The sequence below is a fragment of the Moschus berezovskii genome, chromosome 9 (genome assembly GCF_049115385.1).
Source record: "Moschus berezovskii isolate FMDL1 chromosome 9, NW_MosBer_1.0, whole genome shotgun sequence".
NCBI classification, from domain to species: Eukaryota; Metazoa; Chordata; class Mammalia; order Artiodactyla; family Moschidae; genus Moschus; species Moschus berezovskii.
In genome coordinates this window covers 45,522,417-45,539,733 of record NC_142468.1, presented here as the reverse complement: position 1 = coordinate 45,539,733, position 17,317 = coordinate 45,522,417, and the positions used below count along the sequence as shown (strand labels likewise).

The 17,317-nt window shown below is 39.7% G+C and overlaps 2 protein-coding genes across 6 annotated transcripts in view; one reads left to right on the top strand and one right to left on the bottom strand.

Annotated features, from left to right (window-relative positions):
- Positions 1 to 453: 453 nt before the first annotated feature.
- Positions 454 to 8,659, top strand: LOC129563550 (RNA polymerase-associated protein LEO1-like). Its single transcript, XM_088839611.1, has 10 exons — positions 454 to 549; positions 1,158 to 1,303; positions 2,182 to 2,266; positions 3,497 to 3,591; positions 5,104 to 5,238; positions 5,718 to 5,853; positions 6,787 to 6,931; positions 7,491 to 7,588; positions 7,815 to 7,817; positions 8,603 to 8,659. Exons 1-10 carry the CDS (start codon positions 466 to 468, stop codon positions 8,657 to 8,659), a joined length of 984 nt encoding a protein of 327 aa, XP_088695737.1. The 5' UTR covers positions 454 to 465.
- The window catches only part of TMOD3 (tropomodulin 3), a 96,556-nt gene continuing 85,840 nt past the window's right edge, over positions 6,602 to 17,317 (bottom strand). For 2 of the 5 annotated variants that reach the window (XM_055437377.2, XM_088839609.1), the window contains 2 exons: positions 15,754 to 15,784; positions 7,986 to 12,713 (listed from right to left, as the gene is read on the bottom strand). In XM_055437377.2, the coding sequence (XP_055293352.1) occupies positions 12,596 to 12,713; positions 15,754 to 15,784 (149 nt within the window). In that variant the 3' untranslated portion in view covers positions 7,986 to 12,595. Of the gene's footprint in view, positions 6,687 to 7,985; positions 12,714 to 12,785; positions 15,785 to 17,317 lie in introns of those variants that run through there. The other 3 variants (XM_055437378.2, XM_088839608.1, XM_088839610.1) reach the window with 3 other exon arrangements.

Sequence of the window (17,317 nt, the reverse complement as noted above, 5' to 3'; positions counted from 1 at the left end):
CATGGCGGTTTATGTGTCTTCACACTGTGGTAGCTGGCTTCCTCTGGAGCAAGTGACCCAAGGGAGAAGGAGTGAGGCAGAAAGGCCCTGATGTCATGCTGAGCCTCGGAAGTGAAGCTGTATTCTGTTGATCACATAAACCAACCATGATGCCTGTTGGAGGGGACTGCACAAGGGCAAGAATACCAGAGGCAGGAATCCCTGGGCCCCACCTCGAAAGCTGGCCATCACAGCAACTTGACTTCCACCAACTAACTGCCATTTTCCTTCTCTGTAGTCACTCTTGCTTGTTAGGCTTCTGAGGCCCAGGCTGAGGGAGCCAGCCAGTTTTAGGATGGCTAGAGATTTGGTTTATGAATCTTGGAAATACAGTGAAATGATAGGCCGAGAACTATGTGAAGAACTTCAGTCAAGAGAAATTAATACTATGCATTCTTTCCCAACACTGAAGATTATAGTGGGACAATGGATCTGTTTGGAGACATACATGACATTTCTTCAGACAGTGATGGGGATAATCAACCACCCATTCAAAGACAGCCTGTTACAGTAAGTACAAATCTCAGCTGAGCCCACTGTTCAAAGCTAAGAAAAAAGTTTCAGAGACTGATGGGCCTGACTCTCTCATATAGAGAGAGTCTGGAACATCTGATGAATAGGTGACTTTCTTAGCTATGTTGGGAATTTCTGGATATTAAAGGGCATAGAAGGAATTGCTCAGGATGAATTTGATGCCAAACTTTAGGGGCTAGACTATGAGGACTCATAATTTGAAAACCTTTGATTCAAAAGGTTTTCTTACTCAAACTTGTGCCGAGAAGTGTGTATTATTTGACATTTTTCTCTGATTTTACTTAGTATTGAAGGGTTGTATAATATCACACTTGTGTTGCTAAATATCTTATGAAAACTAAGTATGTCAACATTTTTTTCTGGTAATGCAAGCTGACAGGTCTGGTTTTGCATGGTGGTTTTTGGGGAGTAGGATAGAAAGAGGATGAAATTTTGAGATGAGGCTGGAGGGGCTGCTGACTACTTTATCTCTAAAGTGGTTTCTAAATTTATTTCCTGTCAAACCTGCATCTGCCTGTTGCGGAAGGACAGCTAGAGCATTTCTAATGTCACCTCAAGCTCTCACATTCTGATTCCTTTTTTAGGATGGATGTGGAGTGCCTCAGAACCAGCAGGAGGAAGAGCCAATTTCTGAAGCCAAAATAGAAGTAGAAATTCCTAACATCAACTCTGATTTAGGAAATGAATTGTACTTTGTTAAACTACCCAAATTTCTCAGCATAGAATCCAAGTAAGAGGACTGATTTAAAGTTTTATTTTTCCTGCAAGATATTGAGTAAAAGTATGTGGACTGTAAATGTTGTTTGTCATGCGTTGGCTAATCACAAAGGTGGGAGATTTTTCATGTAATTCTGAAAAAATAAATTTAGGGTGTGCTATGGTAGAAAATGGAGAAGGCAATGGCAACCCACTCCAGTGTTCTTGCCTGGAGAATCCCAAGGACGGGGGAGCCTGGTGGGCTGCCGTCTATGGGGTCGCACAGAGTCGGACACGACTGAAGCGATTTAGCAGCAGCAGCATGGTAGAAAATGATGAATTTACTGGTGTGAGAAAGCTTTACTGCTAATTCTTTTAGCATTTTGGCACTTTCTTATCAATGAGCAGATATCATATCTGATGAAGATGTTTTTTATTTTCATAAAGCTGAAAAATTGGAAAACGAAGGTGAGAAAGTTTGCTGGAAAAATCACAAAAGTTCAATGCAAAAGCCATTGTGAATCTAGAAAAGATGATATTTGAAAACAAAATAGTGTGGATGGTTATCATGATGGTTCACAAGTGCAAGCTCTTGTGCAATTAAACACCTTTCTTAAAAAATATGAAAAGGTAGATCATGTGTCACCTATACTTTAGAAGACTATTTCACCAAACAAGAAAACAATTTAAAATTTTTGAATTATTAGTCACATTTGGATTTTTTTCAGGCAAAAAAAAAAATTAAATAAAATTTTAAGAAAAAACAGTAATTTGCATACTTTGAAGTTTTACTTGAAGTTATTTGTCTACTGTGATTTTTTTTAACATATTGGTACATGTTCTAAAGACTTATTTTATAGTATTATATTCATACTAAAGATGGCTAATACAACATTAAAAAACAATTTTTAGGCCTTTTGAGCCTCAGTATTATGAAGATGAATTTGAAAATAAGAAAATGCTTGATGAAGAAGAGAGAACCAGGTTAAAATTAAAGGTACCATTCCATACTTTATTCCTTTTTTTTTTTTTAAGCTTTTTATAAAATAAAACACAGGGATAACAGTTTGAGATGAACTTACAAATGATCTTTATGTTTATTTTTTGATCAATAAATACCTGTTTAGAATGAGGAATTAAATGTCTTTTCAGAATATTTTTAGGAGAGAAGGTACATATCCTTTTTTAAAAATTGTAGAATTATCGCTTTTCTAACCTTTCTTTGGCAGTTGTAATTTTTTGACAGCAGTCAAGATAAGAATTCTTGAAAATTGTTAGTTACTTCCTTCAGGATAAATAATAATATAGCTAGATGTACAGAACTGCCCCTCCAATTTTTATCATGGATAGATCTGAGCTGCTTCCTATAGTAAAAATATCTCAGACTCTTTAAGGAAATTCAGCTTATGCACAGAGAAAAGGTCTTGTCATTAGGGGGTCCCCCTTGAGAAGACCCGGAAAGCAAAACCCTACCATTGCTCTCATAGGAATGGCATTGTCTTTAACTGCGTATGGAATGAGCGTCTGCCAGAGGCCATGGTGGTAGCAGTGGCAGGAACCATTCTTATCCTCCTTTTGTAATTTGGAGTTCCTCACCATATGGGTAGAGTAAAGCAAAAGTCTCAGGTTTTAATTTACTATTACTTAATTACATTTTTAAAAAAATTAATGCTCAGAGCTTTCTTTCCTACTGGGCCCTTCTTTAGTCCTTTCACTGGGTTCCTAACCCTTCAAGTCGGGCTGCAATAGAAATCTCAGTTATAACCTCCTACCTCATATGGGCCCTAAGTTTTTGCTTCCACTGCCATGAGGTGAAGCTCAGAAAAGATTAAAACAGAACGTCTGGTGAGTTTAACTAGTGTCTCTAGGTATCTGTAGTAGGAGGGCTTCCGTGTTGCCTAATCATCTATTTTTCAGTGAACTTATGTTCTCACCACCAATTCTTGGCATGTGATTATAAATCACTTGAGAAGAAAAGAACATGCAGTCAGTAACACTGGTTTTGTATGTGAAAGTGTTAGTTGATCAATCATGTCTCTTTGTGATCCCATGAACTGTAACCCACCAGGCTCCTCTGTCCATGGGATTCTCCAGGCAAGAATACTGGAGTGGGTTGCCACACCCTTCTCCAGGGTATCTTCCCGACCCAAGCATCGAATCCAGGTCTCCTGCACAGCAGGCAGGTTCTTTACCAACTGGTTTTGTATACTTTTGTGTTTTAAATCAGATAGAAAATACTATACGATGGAGGATGCACCGGGATAAAGATGGAAATAAAATTAAAGAAAGCAATGCTCGGATAGTCAAGTGGTCGGATGGAAGGTGAGCACAGACCTGAGGAGTATGGAAACACCCAGAGGGAGGCCTGGGATGAATGAAGTTTTCTGTGCAGGACCATATTTGGGGATCTTTATTTCATTACAGAATTAACAAAATCTAGGCCTCTTCCGTTCCGTTCCGTCGCTCAGTCGTGTCCAACTCTTTGCGACCCCATGGACTGTAGCCTACCAGGCTTCTCCGTCCATGGGATTCTCCAGGCAAGAATACTGGAGTGGGTTACCGTTTCCTTCTCCAGGGGATCTTCCCGACCCGGGGATTGAACCCGGGTCTCCCACATTGGAGGCAGACTCTTTAACCTCTGAGCCACCAGGGAAGCCTCTAGGCCTCTTAGACCGCATATTAAAAAGCAGAGATATTACTTTGCCAACAAAGATCCGTCTAGTCAAACCTTTGCTTTTTCCAGTAGTCATATATGGATGTGAGAGTTGAACTATAAAGAAAACTAAGTGCCAAAGAATTGATGCTTTTGAACTGTGGTGTTGGAGAAGACTCTTGAGAGTCCCTTGGATAGCAAGGAGATCCAACCAGTCCACCCTAAAGGGAATCAGTCCTGAATATTCATTGGAAGGATTGATGCTGAAGCTGAACCTCCAATACTTTAGCCACCTGATGCGAAGAACTGACTTATTTGAAAAGACCCTGATGTTGGGAAAGACTGAAGGTGGGAGGAGAAGGGGACGACAGAGGATGAGATGGTTGGATGGCATCACCGACTCAATGGGCATGAGTGTGAATAAGTTCCAGGAGCTGGTGATGGACAGGGAGGTGTGGCGTGCTGCAGTCCATGGGGTCGCAAAATTGGACACGACTGAGTGACTGAACTGAACTGAGGCTCCTGGTATTATCTGGGAAACCTGGGAGAAATAAACAGGGTTGAGGTCACAGTGCTGTGCTGGGAGACTCTAGACATAGACCCAAGAAGTAATCAAATTCACAGTATCTACCTTATTGAGATGAAAACCTAATGTCAGCGCCCATATGTGACCATTAGACATTATAGATTGGTATGTTTGAAAAAACGATTTGTTTTGCTAATGAAGTTGTAGAGATTGGGAAATGATAAAACAATTAGATTTCAAGTTGAAAGGAAAATGGATTTTACCACTTTTACTTTGAAAGGAGGTAGGTTAGTTGTTTTTAGTATCTTTTGTCTGTCTTAAATCTTCAGTATGGGACAGGATCCTGCAGTTCCACAGCATTTTAAGAATTGCTAACAGGGTAGAGGAGACTTCCCTGGTAGGTCATGATAAAGAACCCACCTGCCAATGCAGGAGATGCAGGTTTGATCCCTGGGTTGGGAAGATCCCCTTTAGAAGGGAATGGCAACCCACTCCAGTATTCTTGCCTGGAGAATCCCATGGACAAAGGAGACTGGCAGGCTACAGTCCATGGGGTTGCAAAGAGTCAAACACAACTTAGTGGCAAAACAACATGACAGAATGGAAGCTATAGGATTTGGTAACTATCCATCCTAATAACTATTTCTGTTTCCAGCCTGTCCCTACATTTAGGCAACGAGGTGTTTGATGTCTACAAGGCCCCAATGCAGGCCAATCACAACCACCTATTCATCAGGGAAGACACTGGTCTGCAGGGACAAGCCGTCTTTAAGTCCAAACTCACCTTCAGGTAACTATTCATAATGAGCTATTGCTGCTTGGCAGTTTGAGCAACAGGTTAGAGGCTGAATGTGCAAAGAGCCTGACCGACGTGATGTTGAGGTGCAGCTCCCCAAGGCCCATGGTCTGGCTCCAATGCCATTTTTCACCTTTGCAACAAGTTCCTGTCTCTCAGGGAGCCAGTTCATTTCTTGGAAACCAACACAAGGCTGCTGTCTAAACCAGAAGACCAGTTATTAACTCACATTGATCAGTACACCTGGTAAGAGGCCTGAACTGTCTGTGCCACTCTGCTGGTCAGCATGTCCCTTCTCTTCAGGGACTTTCACCTGGGAAGCTGGCTGATTGCAAGCATGCTCTTGGTGTGTGCATGAGCCAGAGGAAAGGGCTGCGGGTGCTGATGTTACTGTCCGCTGCTGTTTGCTGTTGGTGTGATTGCCTGCAAATGTTCTTAGTAAACAGTGAGTCATTTTTGTCTGTTTCCTGCAGACCTCATGCTACGGACTATGCCACACATAAAAAGGTGACCCTGCCACTTGCTAGCAGATGCTCAAGGTTGCAGACGATTAGAATCTTACCAGTGGCGGGTCCTGATCCTGAATGCCAGCGTGTAGGGTTGATTAAGGTATGTTGGCTGAGCTTTATCCTAGGATTGTTTGGGGGGCATTAAGAGCTGTGCTTTTCAGAATATTAAATCATCTTAATTGTTACAGTCATTTTATTTCTTGTAGTTATCAGGGAGCCAGCTTAAGCTTCCAAGTGTGTGGTTAACCATAGAAATGGTCATAGTCAATGGGTCAGTGGTGAGACACAGCAATCCAGACACTCAGGTGTTCTCTCTCCAATCTATGAGCTCTCAGTTTCCCAGAGGGAAACTGACAGTTTTTAAAAAAACGTAACCTTTGACACATACCATTAAACTGTGTTAGCCAGAGGGGAGGTGATGTAGGAAGGTCAGAAGGACAGTCCTAAAAAATAAAAGGACATTCCTGACTCAGTCAACACTGGCTCTACCCATGGAACCCAACATGTGGAAGCCAGGTGGATGGAAGGGAACAAGGGCTCTACTTTGGGACTCAGGGACCCTCCCCACCAGCACCCCCTTCATCCTGCCATCAGCAGCTGTGGGGAGTGCCCTGGGTTGAGGGCCCCAGGCAGGAATATCTGGGCGCCATGGTAGTTTGGTGGAGCCTGGGCAAATCAGGTGAAGAGAACCTGCCTCCCTCAGGCATCCGCTGGGCATGGACGAGGTTCCTCAGGCTGGTCGTGCCCTCTGGACTGTTCCTGGCAGCAGAGGGGACGCTGCAGCTCCCAAGGCCGTGCCCATGCCAGTTGCGATGGGGCGGCTGGTGTGAGGGAGCCTTCTGCTTCTTCACCCTGTGGTGTCTTCACGCCTGAGAACGGAACACGACGATGACCGTGTGTGGTAGCAGAGACGTGAAATGGAGAGAACTCACCCTGAGGACATAGGAGCTGGTGTTATCCCGGGCAAGGCATTTGCATGTTCTTTAGTTTCAAGCCGGCACTAAGTGAATTCGTTTTTTTAAAATCTTTACAGAAAGAAGAAGCACGTTTGAGGGCTTCTGCTCACCAGGAGACAATCCGTCTGCAGAACCAGGGGAGGCCAAGTGCCCCCTACCAGGACCCCGACAGTGACAAGGAGGGTGAGGCCGTCAAAAACCACGACCAAGGGGAACGCGGAGGTGAGTCTGGTGAGGAGGTCGCACTTCTATCACCTCAGGGCCATGGGGCCACTTATGCTCTGGTGACCACTGGGTGTCTGTCCTGCTGTTATTCACTGAGGACAATAAAAGGCCTTTTCTTCTGTTTTTGTTAGGACCACTTTCTCACATGAAAAGTTGGCTGGGAAAATAAGGCACCCCCATAATTAAGAAAATCAACTAAATAATTTATGTCCTTATGGTAAAAAATATGTAATAGGCAGTTTGCCTGATTGTATAGGTAAGGACCCAGTGTTAAACTTTGTAGTTTTAAAAAATGTATGTGTGCAGCCCTTTGGGTATTTAAAAGTGATCAGTCTCTCTGAGGGGAAAAAAAACTTCTCCAATATAAGTCATTTAAGCATGTTTGAAAGCTGTATGTATCCCTCCATGAAAACTTAAAAAGCTTGGCGTCTCAACAAAGGGAAATGTACAGTGTAAGTAACAACATTCAACAGTAAAAAAAAATTTTTTCAGGAATAAATGGGTCTTCATCTTTGAAGGTTAGTCCCATATCTAAAGTCCCCTAATTTGCTTTCAGAGGAAGAGGCCAGAATCTGTTCTCCAGAGAGTGATGAGGGACCAGATGAAGATGGGGCTCAAAGATCACTGACAGCAAAGAAACTCACCACTGATGAGGTAAAACCAAATTTATTCAATCGGAAGGGGTTTGCTCTGTAGCCACAAGCCGACTCCCGGCATGAGGAGCTCACAGCCCAGGAGCACAGACAGGTGTCTACACACCTCCCTACAACTCAGTGAGGTGAATGCAGTAACAAGCCTAGGCGTGGCCCAGAGGAACGCCTGACACCTGTGTGCAGTGGGAGGCAGCCCAGAATAGTCACCGTCTCGTTGGGTGTTGAAGGAAGTGTTAGGGTGGGTGTGCCAGTGGACAGAAAGGCCTATGAGAAAAGACATGTGGCTGAGACACCAGGGGCCAACTAGAGAACTAGAAGTAGTTCAGTGAAATAATGGATCAAGGGGCCTCTCACGATCACCATGAGCATAATAATAGTGCAGGGTTATTTCATTCCCATGTTATTAAAATTATCTACTTTATTTCCTTTTCCACTTAAAGATCACAAGAAATTTTAAGTCTTAATTACACAAGTGAATCACTCTGTTGTTGCCATTGTACCATATTCATTTATCCAGTGTTTTCTGAACACATAACACACTCCACTATGAGTCTTGAGTTACAGGTCAGAGGAAACATCTCAGTAACAGAAATGGCTCTTACTATGTAAAAGAAGCACTCATTTTTCATGAGAAAAAATCTATTTAAAACTCGGAAACCATACTGAAAAAAGCACATAAAACACAAGCAGTCCTTTAAAAAAATCAACAGGCTTTAAAATAGTGAATTTTAGATAGAGAAAGTGAAGTACTGAGGAAGCAGAGGAACATATTTCAAGTAGTAATGAGGAGAATCCACACCAGAATAGAGTGACATGTCCCTTGGCCCTGACCGCTGGAAGTCCAGCTCCCCTTGCCTGACCTGTAGAGACAGTGTCTGTGGACAAGGTCATTTGCTGGGGGGTCGAGTTCTAACTTGAAGGGCTGGCTCCTCCATCAGCTCAGAACTACTTTAGACAGAATTTCCAGAAACATTCAGTATTGAATTTTATACCTTCTCTCTTATTATGTGTTCAGATGAACCCTCCAGAAAGAAAGCAGGGGGTGAAGAGGAAGAGGATGACTGAAGCATGAAACGTGTACTCACTATAAATATGGTTTTCAGCTGCTTGCTTTAAAACAATGATAAAATGACTTGGGACTGAAGTGAGGAACTGAGTTCCTTTTGCATAATCCTAGTTGTGGTTTTAAAATGTTTGGAAGCAAGTGTGTGACTTTAGAAAATCCATTGTTGCCAGGTGAGACCATTTTGGTAACAGTTTGCGCTGTGTCTTGGGGTTTTTTTGTCAGAGCAGGCTTAGCACGAGAGAGCTCACTGGAGACTCAATGCTTTTAGTTACGTGCTGTATGGGCCTTACCAGTTCTAACCCTCAGAACAACTCAAAGGGCTGCTGCTGTTGTTCTCATATTACAGATGTGGAAGCTAAGTTGGAACTTAAGACTTCTATCCAAAACTTTTTCTTCTCAAGTTAAAAAAAAAACATTTTTGAGACAAGGATCAGGAACTTATCTGCACAGCCATCACACTGCTGAGCAGGTCTATTACTGACCTTAGGGAGAAAGATATTCAAAATACCGGAGAGAAATGGTCACCAGAAGTTTAGAGGAAAAAAAGAGCACTGGGAAACAAAATACTAGATTTGACTTCTAGCTTTTTGACTAGTGCAGTAGCTAGAACATAATAAGTACATAAAAGTTTTTTTTGTTGACTGTACAAACCAATGATGTTACCTTGGGCAAGTTAACTTCTCTGAAGTCAGTTTGCTCAACTTGGTGGGGTTTGGACTTGACCATTGTGAATCTTTCATGATTTAATGTTTATATTCCTCTACTTCTGAGAAGTGAAAAATTAGATATGTTCGGTTTTTTTTAGAGTCTTATTGTTAAATAGAAAATGTCAAAGAAAAATGGCCCACTTACCATGCAGAAAACCTGGATATACATTATAATTCCCTCCCTTTTATATATTTAAAGTGTAATTTCATGTAGTAAACACAGCCATAATTAGCACCAGCTCCAGAAAGGCCATTTAGAGACTCATCTAAAATGCTGAGAGGTACTATCACAGTTCAGTCAAAAGGTTGACTATTCTTTACAATTTTATTGAAGTATAGTTGATTTACAGTGTTATTCTAATTTCTCTGGTACAGCAAAGTGACTCAATTATACACACATAAATATGCTTTTTCATACTTTTCCATTATGGTTTGTCAGAGGATATAGTCCCCTGTGTTACATATAGTAGGACCTTGTTGTTCATCCATCCTGTATATACTAGGATGTCTGTTTTTGTGCCAGGACCACACTGTTTTGGTCACTATAGCCTTGTAGTTTTACCTCAAGTCTGGGAGGGTTATTCCTCCTGCTTTGTTCTTTTCCCTCAAGACTGCTTTGACAGTTCTGGGTCTTTTATAGTTCTATATAAATATTAGGATTATTTGTCTTAGTTCTGTGAAAAATGAAATGTGTTAATTTGATGGGGATCACATTAGATCTATAGGTTAGGTTGGCTATTCTTTATAGAGGTGGCCTTGAGTCTCTGCTACTTTAGCAACAGGCTGGGGCTAAAGCTGGGCTGAGCCTAGAGGCCACCAACCCTTGCAGACATGCTGGAAAGCTTAATATTTGGTACCTAAAGGAGTGAGGTGCCATTGGCTGAGCAAGAAGGCACTCTCCCCACGGCTACAGCTCCTGTCTCCACGGCCACTCAGAGGAGGAGCTGAAGTTATTTGACAACTGAAGCACCCAAGCCTCTGACTCACCAAAGGGGACAGGCATCAAGGCTTCCCACATGTGAACGTAAGCCCAACAGCCATTCTTGGAAAGCCAGCCAGTACTAAAGATTCAAGAGAAATTTCTTTATTCCTTAAGTTTCAAAGTTGAATGATTTGATATTTATCCCTAAAAGTTTCCTCAAATCCATTACACGTTTCACTGATTTTCTCTTTTGGTTGGTGGACTTAGGTGGACTGATAAGCAGTATCTTTACTTTACCTTATAAATAATCTCTAATAGCAGGATTGGCTCCCCTCAGGCCCAGAACGCACTGTATCATAGGCCTCTCTATTTGTCAACTCAGTTTAAAAAAAAAAACAAAACAAAACTCAATTTGATGTTATGGACAGACCAGACTGAGTACTGATGGTATGAGACCGAACCATATGAACTTACTACTTTATGGGTATAAATGGTCAAGTATTGACAGTTTCGGAATAACTCAGGGAAATTAATAAACTTGTTCTTAAAAGGTATGTAAGGAGTGAACTTTAGAACATAGGAATTAAAGGGATTTTCTAAACAGTCTAAGTCTACAGTATATTTTATAGACTTTATTGAAATTATTTGTTCCAATATGAAATGGTAAATTCTAAATGCCTGTAATCCATATTCTTCAAAAGAAAATTCACTGTGCTATTATGAACCAGTATTATTAATATGACTATTCTGTAATAGTTTTTTTAAAATTGAAAAAGTAAGCATTTACAGCATTTTTATATTTTAGCATTAAAAAAGGTATTTAAATGCCCAATTTCATGTGACAAAGAATGCACTGTTACAAAAGTAATTTTCAAGGTTTTAAACGTACCTGAAACCAAATACAATTCATCCAAAAGACTAAAAAAAAATGTGGGCACTTTCTCAAAATTACATTGGTTTTTATATACTCTGCGTGTGTGCATGCACATGTATGCATGCATAATTTTCTTTACAATTTATCCTTTTTACAATTCTTAAGCAGACAAATCTAAAAAGTTTAAACAGCTGAATCAAATTGTTTTCCTTTTGACTTAAGGTGAAATTAAACTAAAAATTTGCTTTACATACCCAGGAACAAGCACCCAGAATTTGTTTTTAAACCTTACTCTCTTACAATATCTGACAGAAAAATTTTAGACCTATTAATTGCTTTGAAGCATTTAAAACATACTGATTGTAGAAAAGGAAGTTAAGCCTTACTCATTTATGTGTACTCTAAGAGAGTTTGATTATCTTAAAAGTGTACGAACTTGAACAATAGTGCTAAATACAAAACATGGCTGGTGGTGTTTCACAGTGTTACAATCTATTATCTAGCTACCAGAGCAGATATCCTAAGTAAAAGTCCTTATATATCAGTGAAGCCTGTCTAAAATGCTTGGTAGGGGTTTAAAGACTGGCTTCTCTGAATGATCAGGCTGCATGTTAGAGTTTAGCATTAACACACTTGTAAATGTTTTATTATAAAAAATTTCCAATGTGTTCAGTTTTTGTAGGGAAAGACATACAGAACTAAATTATAACATACAAGAAATATGACATAAGAAAGAATGACCAAATTAAAATGACATAATATAAATTCTTTGCTGACTGTAAATACAATTTTCTCAGTTTAAAACTTGGTGAAGAGTTCCTTTGAGTGAGAAGTAGCTAGAAACATGAATATTCAGTGAGAAGTGATGGAAAAAAGGGTTCCGTGGATGTTTAGACTGGAGAACTCACGCCCCTTGATAGGAGTTGCTCTGACACATCCAGTGTGTTTGGGTCTTGTGGGTGCTGTGTCTTCAGTTAATGCTATATGAAAGTGGAGTGGCCTTGAGGGCATTATGTTAAGTGAAACAAATCTGAAAGGAAGACAAATACTATATGATCTCATGTATTAGAATCTAAACAGACTAAATCCATTGATACAGCGAACAGACTGGGGGTTGCCAGAGTTGGGGTGTGGAGAGTGGGTGAAATGGATGGAGGTGAGTAAATGGTATAGACTTCCAGTTATAAGAAAAATAAGTCCTAGGAATGTAATGTCAGCATAGTGATGACAGTTAATAATACTGTATTATTACATATTTGAAAGTTACTTAAAAGTTCTCATCACAAGGAAAAACATTTTTAAAAACTATGTGAAGTGATAGATGGTAACTAAACTTACTGTAGTAACCATTTTGCAAGTATGTGCATATATCAAATCATTACGTTTTATACCTTAAACTATGTTATATGTCAACTATCTCAATAAAACTAAAAAAAATTTTAAGTGACGTGACATTGTAATGGAGGAAAACTAGACAGTACTGAACTTACAGAGAATGGAAACTGCTGTAGATTCCAGAAAAACAATGATCCTTTTTTCTGCCAGGAATGGTGATTCCTGATTTTATAAGGAAAAAGTTAGAAGTTCTAGGACAACAGAGCCAAAATTTTACAATTTTATGAAACCTCATGAATTGTTTAATCTTATTTTAATGGTAGCAAGGGTTAAAATAAAGTACAACAGAACATAACTTTTTATCAAAACATGTTTTCTTTTATAATTTTCTTTATACCATGGATTCCCCTTTTTAAATGAAAAAACATCAGATACTGTCAATGGAAAAAAGAATTTACAAAGCTCTATACCTGTTAACTTTTTGAGGGAGTACCTACTGCACAAAGCAAGTATGTGGGTTATTTCATTCAAATCTGCAGTTTAACAATCAAGGTAATTCTCCTTAGAATTTATAACAGTCTAATTTTTTTAAACACAAAATGTTTATTTGGTCTTTTAAATGACAGGCACCCTTAGAGAATGTATTCCACCCATTCTTTAGACTTCTACTAGGCTTTAGCTACAAGTATATAGCACCAAAATCCATTTTAATAATATCATTAATATTGATTTTAATACATATAATTTCATGTAGACAAACTGGAAAAACCAGAACTTCTGACAGATATGAATATAAAATTTTATAAAATGTGAAATTAAAAGCTTTTTAAAAAACAGCAATTTAAAAATGCAAAGAACAGTCTTTGCTTGGATAACGAGATAAGTCTATACTGGTTACACTACAAAAACTTAAATGTCTTAGAAGATCTTTGGTTTAAAAATCAAGACTATTTCACAATTCTATTATAAAATTTTAGCGCAATATAGAAATATTGAAAGTTACTAAAAGGATAAGAGGTGCCAGATTTTTTTGGGGGGGGGGTGTGCCAGATTTTTAAAGATCAAAGTAAATATCCGTTTTCTCCCTTCTGTTACAATTTGTGAAAGATTTTCTGTATTCAGATAGATGAATGTTCACCTTTAGTTATTTATTAACAAATCTTTTCTTCCATTATAAAATGAACTGTTGTAGCTCAGAACTGGAATGGTAAAGCAAAACACTCAACTTCTTCATACTTTGATAAATAATAAATGAAAAGATATTACCCATAAGTATAATACAGAATTCTAGGTGGGGCCCTACCTACCTATATTTAAAAAAAAAAAAAGACTTTTGCAAAGCCAGGGTAACATACTTATCAATTCATTGACTTACAGGACAGGGCAGAAAAGGAAGCCTTGCTAAAAGTGTACTGGCAGTTCTGTACTCTTGTTCATGCCAACTCCCCCCTCTGTTGGAACTGTGCAGTCTCTAAAAGTCAAGTACATTCCCAAAGTCATTTATGAAAAAGGAGAGAGGGAAAGAGCCAGTGAAAGTGAGCCTGACTTGCTAACTTGAAAAAAAAAAAAAAATCTCCAGCACCCTATAACCAAAAGGGAATAGTGGAACAGTGCAGAATCAATCTTTGGCCTCTTTCAAACACTGGATACTGATTCCAAAGAAACTCACACTCAGTCCTTATGAGGAAAGCTTTCACCTGTGCAGAAGGCTTATACCTATAGCATATAGGGAGCCATCTAGCTCAAGACAAACTGACTAGTCCAAGACAAAGGAGCAGACATTTTATAATTTGGTTTCAAGAAGTTTAAAAAAAAAATTAAGAACACATTTCTCCCCTATTCTGGAAAGAGATTCCTCCCTTTAGAAAAATCTCCCTGTAAGTGACACAGCCAGGCCTGAATTGTTCAGATTCCTTTGTGCCCTGTCCTCTGTAGCTGTATGGCCTCTGCCACCTCCTGCTCCCGGGACTGCCCTGGAACCTGGCATGAATACAGGTCCACATTTTCTATCACACTACTTGATCTGGAGTGGCCTGCCCACCACACTACACTGTTCAACCACTCACTTTAATACTTTGAGTGACAGGAAGACATCTTGTTATGAAAAACTACTTATACAATATGGACCAAAAAGTTCAAGATGAAAGGAAACAGTTAATAAAAATTAGATCTATCAAGAACAGTCATTTTCCTTATTGGTTGGAAAATCTGTAGTAAGGGGTGATTGTATACCATCTAGACAACTCTGCACTGCATATAGGAACATCTCACTATCCTGTGTAAACTCAATTTACACGCAGGTCAGCTTCTAATTAACTTTACAGTAGCCATCAATTTAAAGGACCGTTCTGCATGCTCCTGAGACTTAATCTCCAGCATTTAATAAGTCTGATTTCATTGATTTCATTTGTTTAACAACAACTCTTTTTTTTTTTTCCCCTAAATAACAGAGTTAGCTGTATGCCTTTTACAGGGAAGAAAATAGCTTTCCTACTCATTATTTTTTTTTACTATGAACCTTCACAAAAATTTAATAATGCCCACATTATTAAAATGAAATCCTGTAATGAATTTAGACATAACTACTTTTTAAACAAAGTGTGTAACCTAGCCAAGCTGATGAGTTTGTTTAAAAACAGTGTAGGTGCTGAGACACCTCAGACAGGCGCAGTGTGGGGGAGGCACAGGAGACCGCTTCCTCTCGCCTGGAAATCTGCTTTGACTCTTAAGACCGGTGACCAAGTTTTAAGTCATCTATTTTAAGATGTTGGCATTTTGCTTTTTCAAGAAAAAAGTATGTGTGTTCTAGAAAACATGGAAAAGTCTCCATGCCATGGAATGAGGAAAGCTTTGAAGTGCCTTGTACCTAAGAAGTACGACAGCAGTTCTGACATCAGCAATGTCCCTTTTTGACTTAAAAAATTATTGGTCCTTAAAATGCTCATATTATTCTATATAAATGACTTCCTAAACTTTTTTACAACTGTATTTTTTTTAACCCAACTCATCACAAAACATTTAGGCTAAATTAAAATCAATTTTAGCAGAAATAATGCTTTAGTATATAAAATATCACCTACGATTGATTTTACAGTTTGAAACTGGTAACAACCTTAAACTAGAAAAAAGATACATGTAATTAAAAAAAAAAAAAAGATTTCCAGTCTTTTCCCTTCTACCCAGGAAAATTTTACATCTGGTATCACAAGAACCCTCGGTGACCTTTCAATGTCTTCCAAATATGACAGGTTGGCAGACTTACTGGTGGTCTCCTTCAACTCGTCTCTTGCGAACTATGAGAAAAATAAAGAACATTAGAAATCCCTGTTAGTTCGTACAATGTTGATTTGCTTGTGACAAACAAGTTTCTGTGCAATCCAGTTAAGAGTTGTAAAAAAATGGATTGTCCATTTGCAGTTCACACAGCCATTAAAAAACTAGTATCCTTTACTCTGTTCACTTACCTGCTGAGAACTGAGGAGCTAAGCTCCCCTGTGCTTATACAATAGCAACATCAGAAATCTACAGTAGAATGGTCAGCAGTCACCTTCAACTCACTGTGCCTGTCTCATCCGTGTATTAAAAAAATTTATACCTTCATTAAAAATGGTAACTTACCATGTTAAATTTTGAAATAACACACAGGCAGCTGGGATTAGAAAGTATTAAAGGTAATTTGCAAGCCCTTCTGGTTATTTCCTTAGTTTGTGAAAGAACATACCAAAAATACTTTTGAAAGTTTCAAAGGTAAGTGACTTGCTACTACTGCTCTCCAAATTTTCCTTCTCTTATCTCCTACAAAATGAGCCAGTTTGGGGCTCTGAGAATACAACAAATGCAAAGTAATGAAGATCTTAGACCCTAGTAATATGGTGATGTCACCTCTGGCTACCATCAACTCGGAAAGTCAAAGTGGTTGACCCACAGTTAGCAGAGTAAACAGAGGTGCACATTTGAGGATGCCCAGCCTAGGCACGGGCTGGAGACCCTGAACTGTGAGGCTGTGCTTGTTGGCAGCAGGGTGAAGTTTTCAGTCAGGATCTTGCTACTTTCTCTCTCACCTGTCAGCCACCAGAGAACATTTGCTGAGAGACGGCAGCTCAGGGCTCCTCAGCATTGGGCCAGCTCCTATTGCTGATTCCATCAAATCAGCAACAGAATGGGAACCTGCTGCTTATTGTAGTGTGCTCTTTGGCAAGCAAGGCAACCTCTCTGAGCCTCAACTCATCCTCTGTAACAGGAGAATAGTGACACCTGAACCTCATGGCTGTGCAATTCAAGGCTGCTTGAAAGTCACGTCCGACTCTTTGCGACCCCACGGACTGTAGCCCACCAGGCTTCTCCATCCATGGGATTTTCCAGGCAAGAGTACCAGAGTGGGTTGCCATTTCCTTCTCCCGACTCAGGGATCGAACCCAGGTCTCCTGCACTGCAGGCAGATGCTTTACCCTCTGAGCCACCAGGGAAGTCCCAAGGCTGCTTAGTATTGTGTTAATATAGAAAGCATTCAGTGGGGTCGAGGAATGGTCCTGATTGGGGTGAAGAAAGTCAACTTAGCCTTTATAAAGTTAGAGGATCTGCATGTACATATAATTGGTTTTGATACTCTTACCAGTAAGTTAAGTTCCTCTGTTTAAGTTACATGGTTGGTTTGTTAATTTCTATACTCTCTTCTGTGGAAGCAAGCAGGAAGGCACCTGCCTTTGTTCAGCCTGAACTGGCTGTTTTAACAGAGGAATGAAGTGCACAGGCCTCCTGGCCAGGCTACGGGTCTTGCTCTCATGTCATTCTGACTGCTGGCTTCTGTTCACTGGCCTTTAAGAGAT

Excerpts from the sequence above, each read along its gene's own strand:
- LOC129563550 (XM_088839611.1), top strand. The coding sequence starts at position 466 with ATGGATCTGTTTGGAGACATACATGACATTTCTTCAGACAGTGATGGG. Across the intron at positions 550-1,157 it reads TTCAAAGACAGCCTGTTACA|GATGGATGTGGAGTGCCTCA; the intron begins GTAAGTACAAAT and ends TTCCTTTTTTAG. Across the intron at positions 6,932-7,490 it reads CGACCAAGGGGAACGCGGAG|AGGAAGAGGCCAGAATCTGT; the intron begins GTGAGTCTGGTG and ends ATTTGCTTTCAG.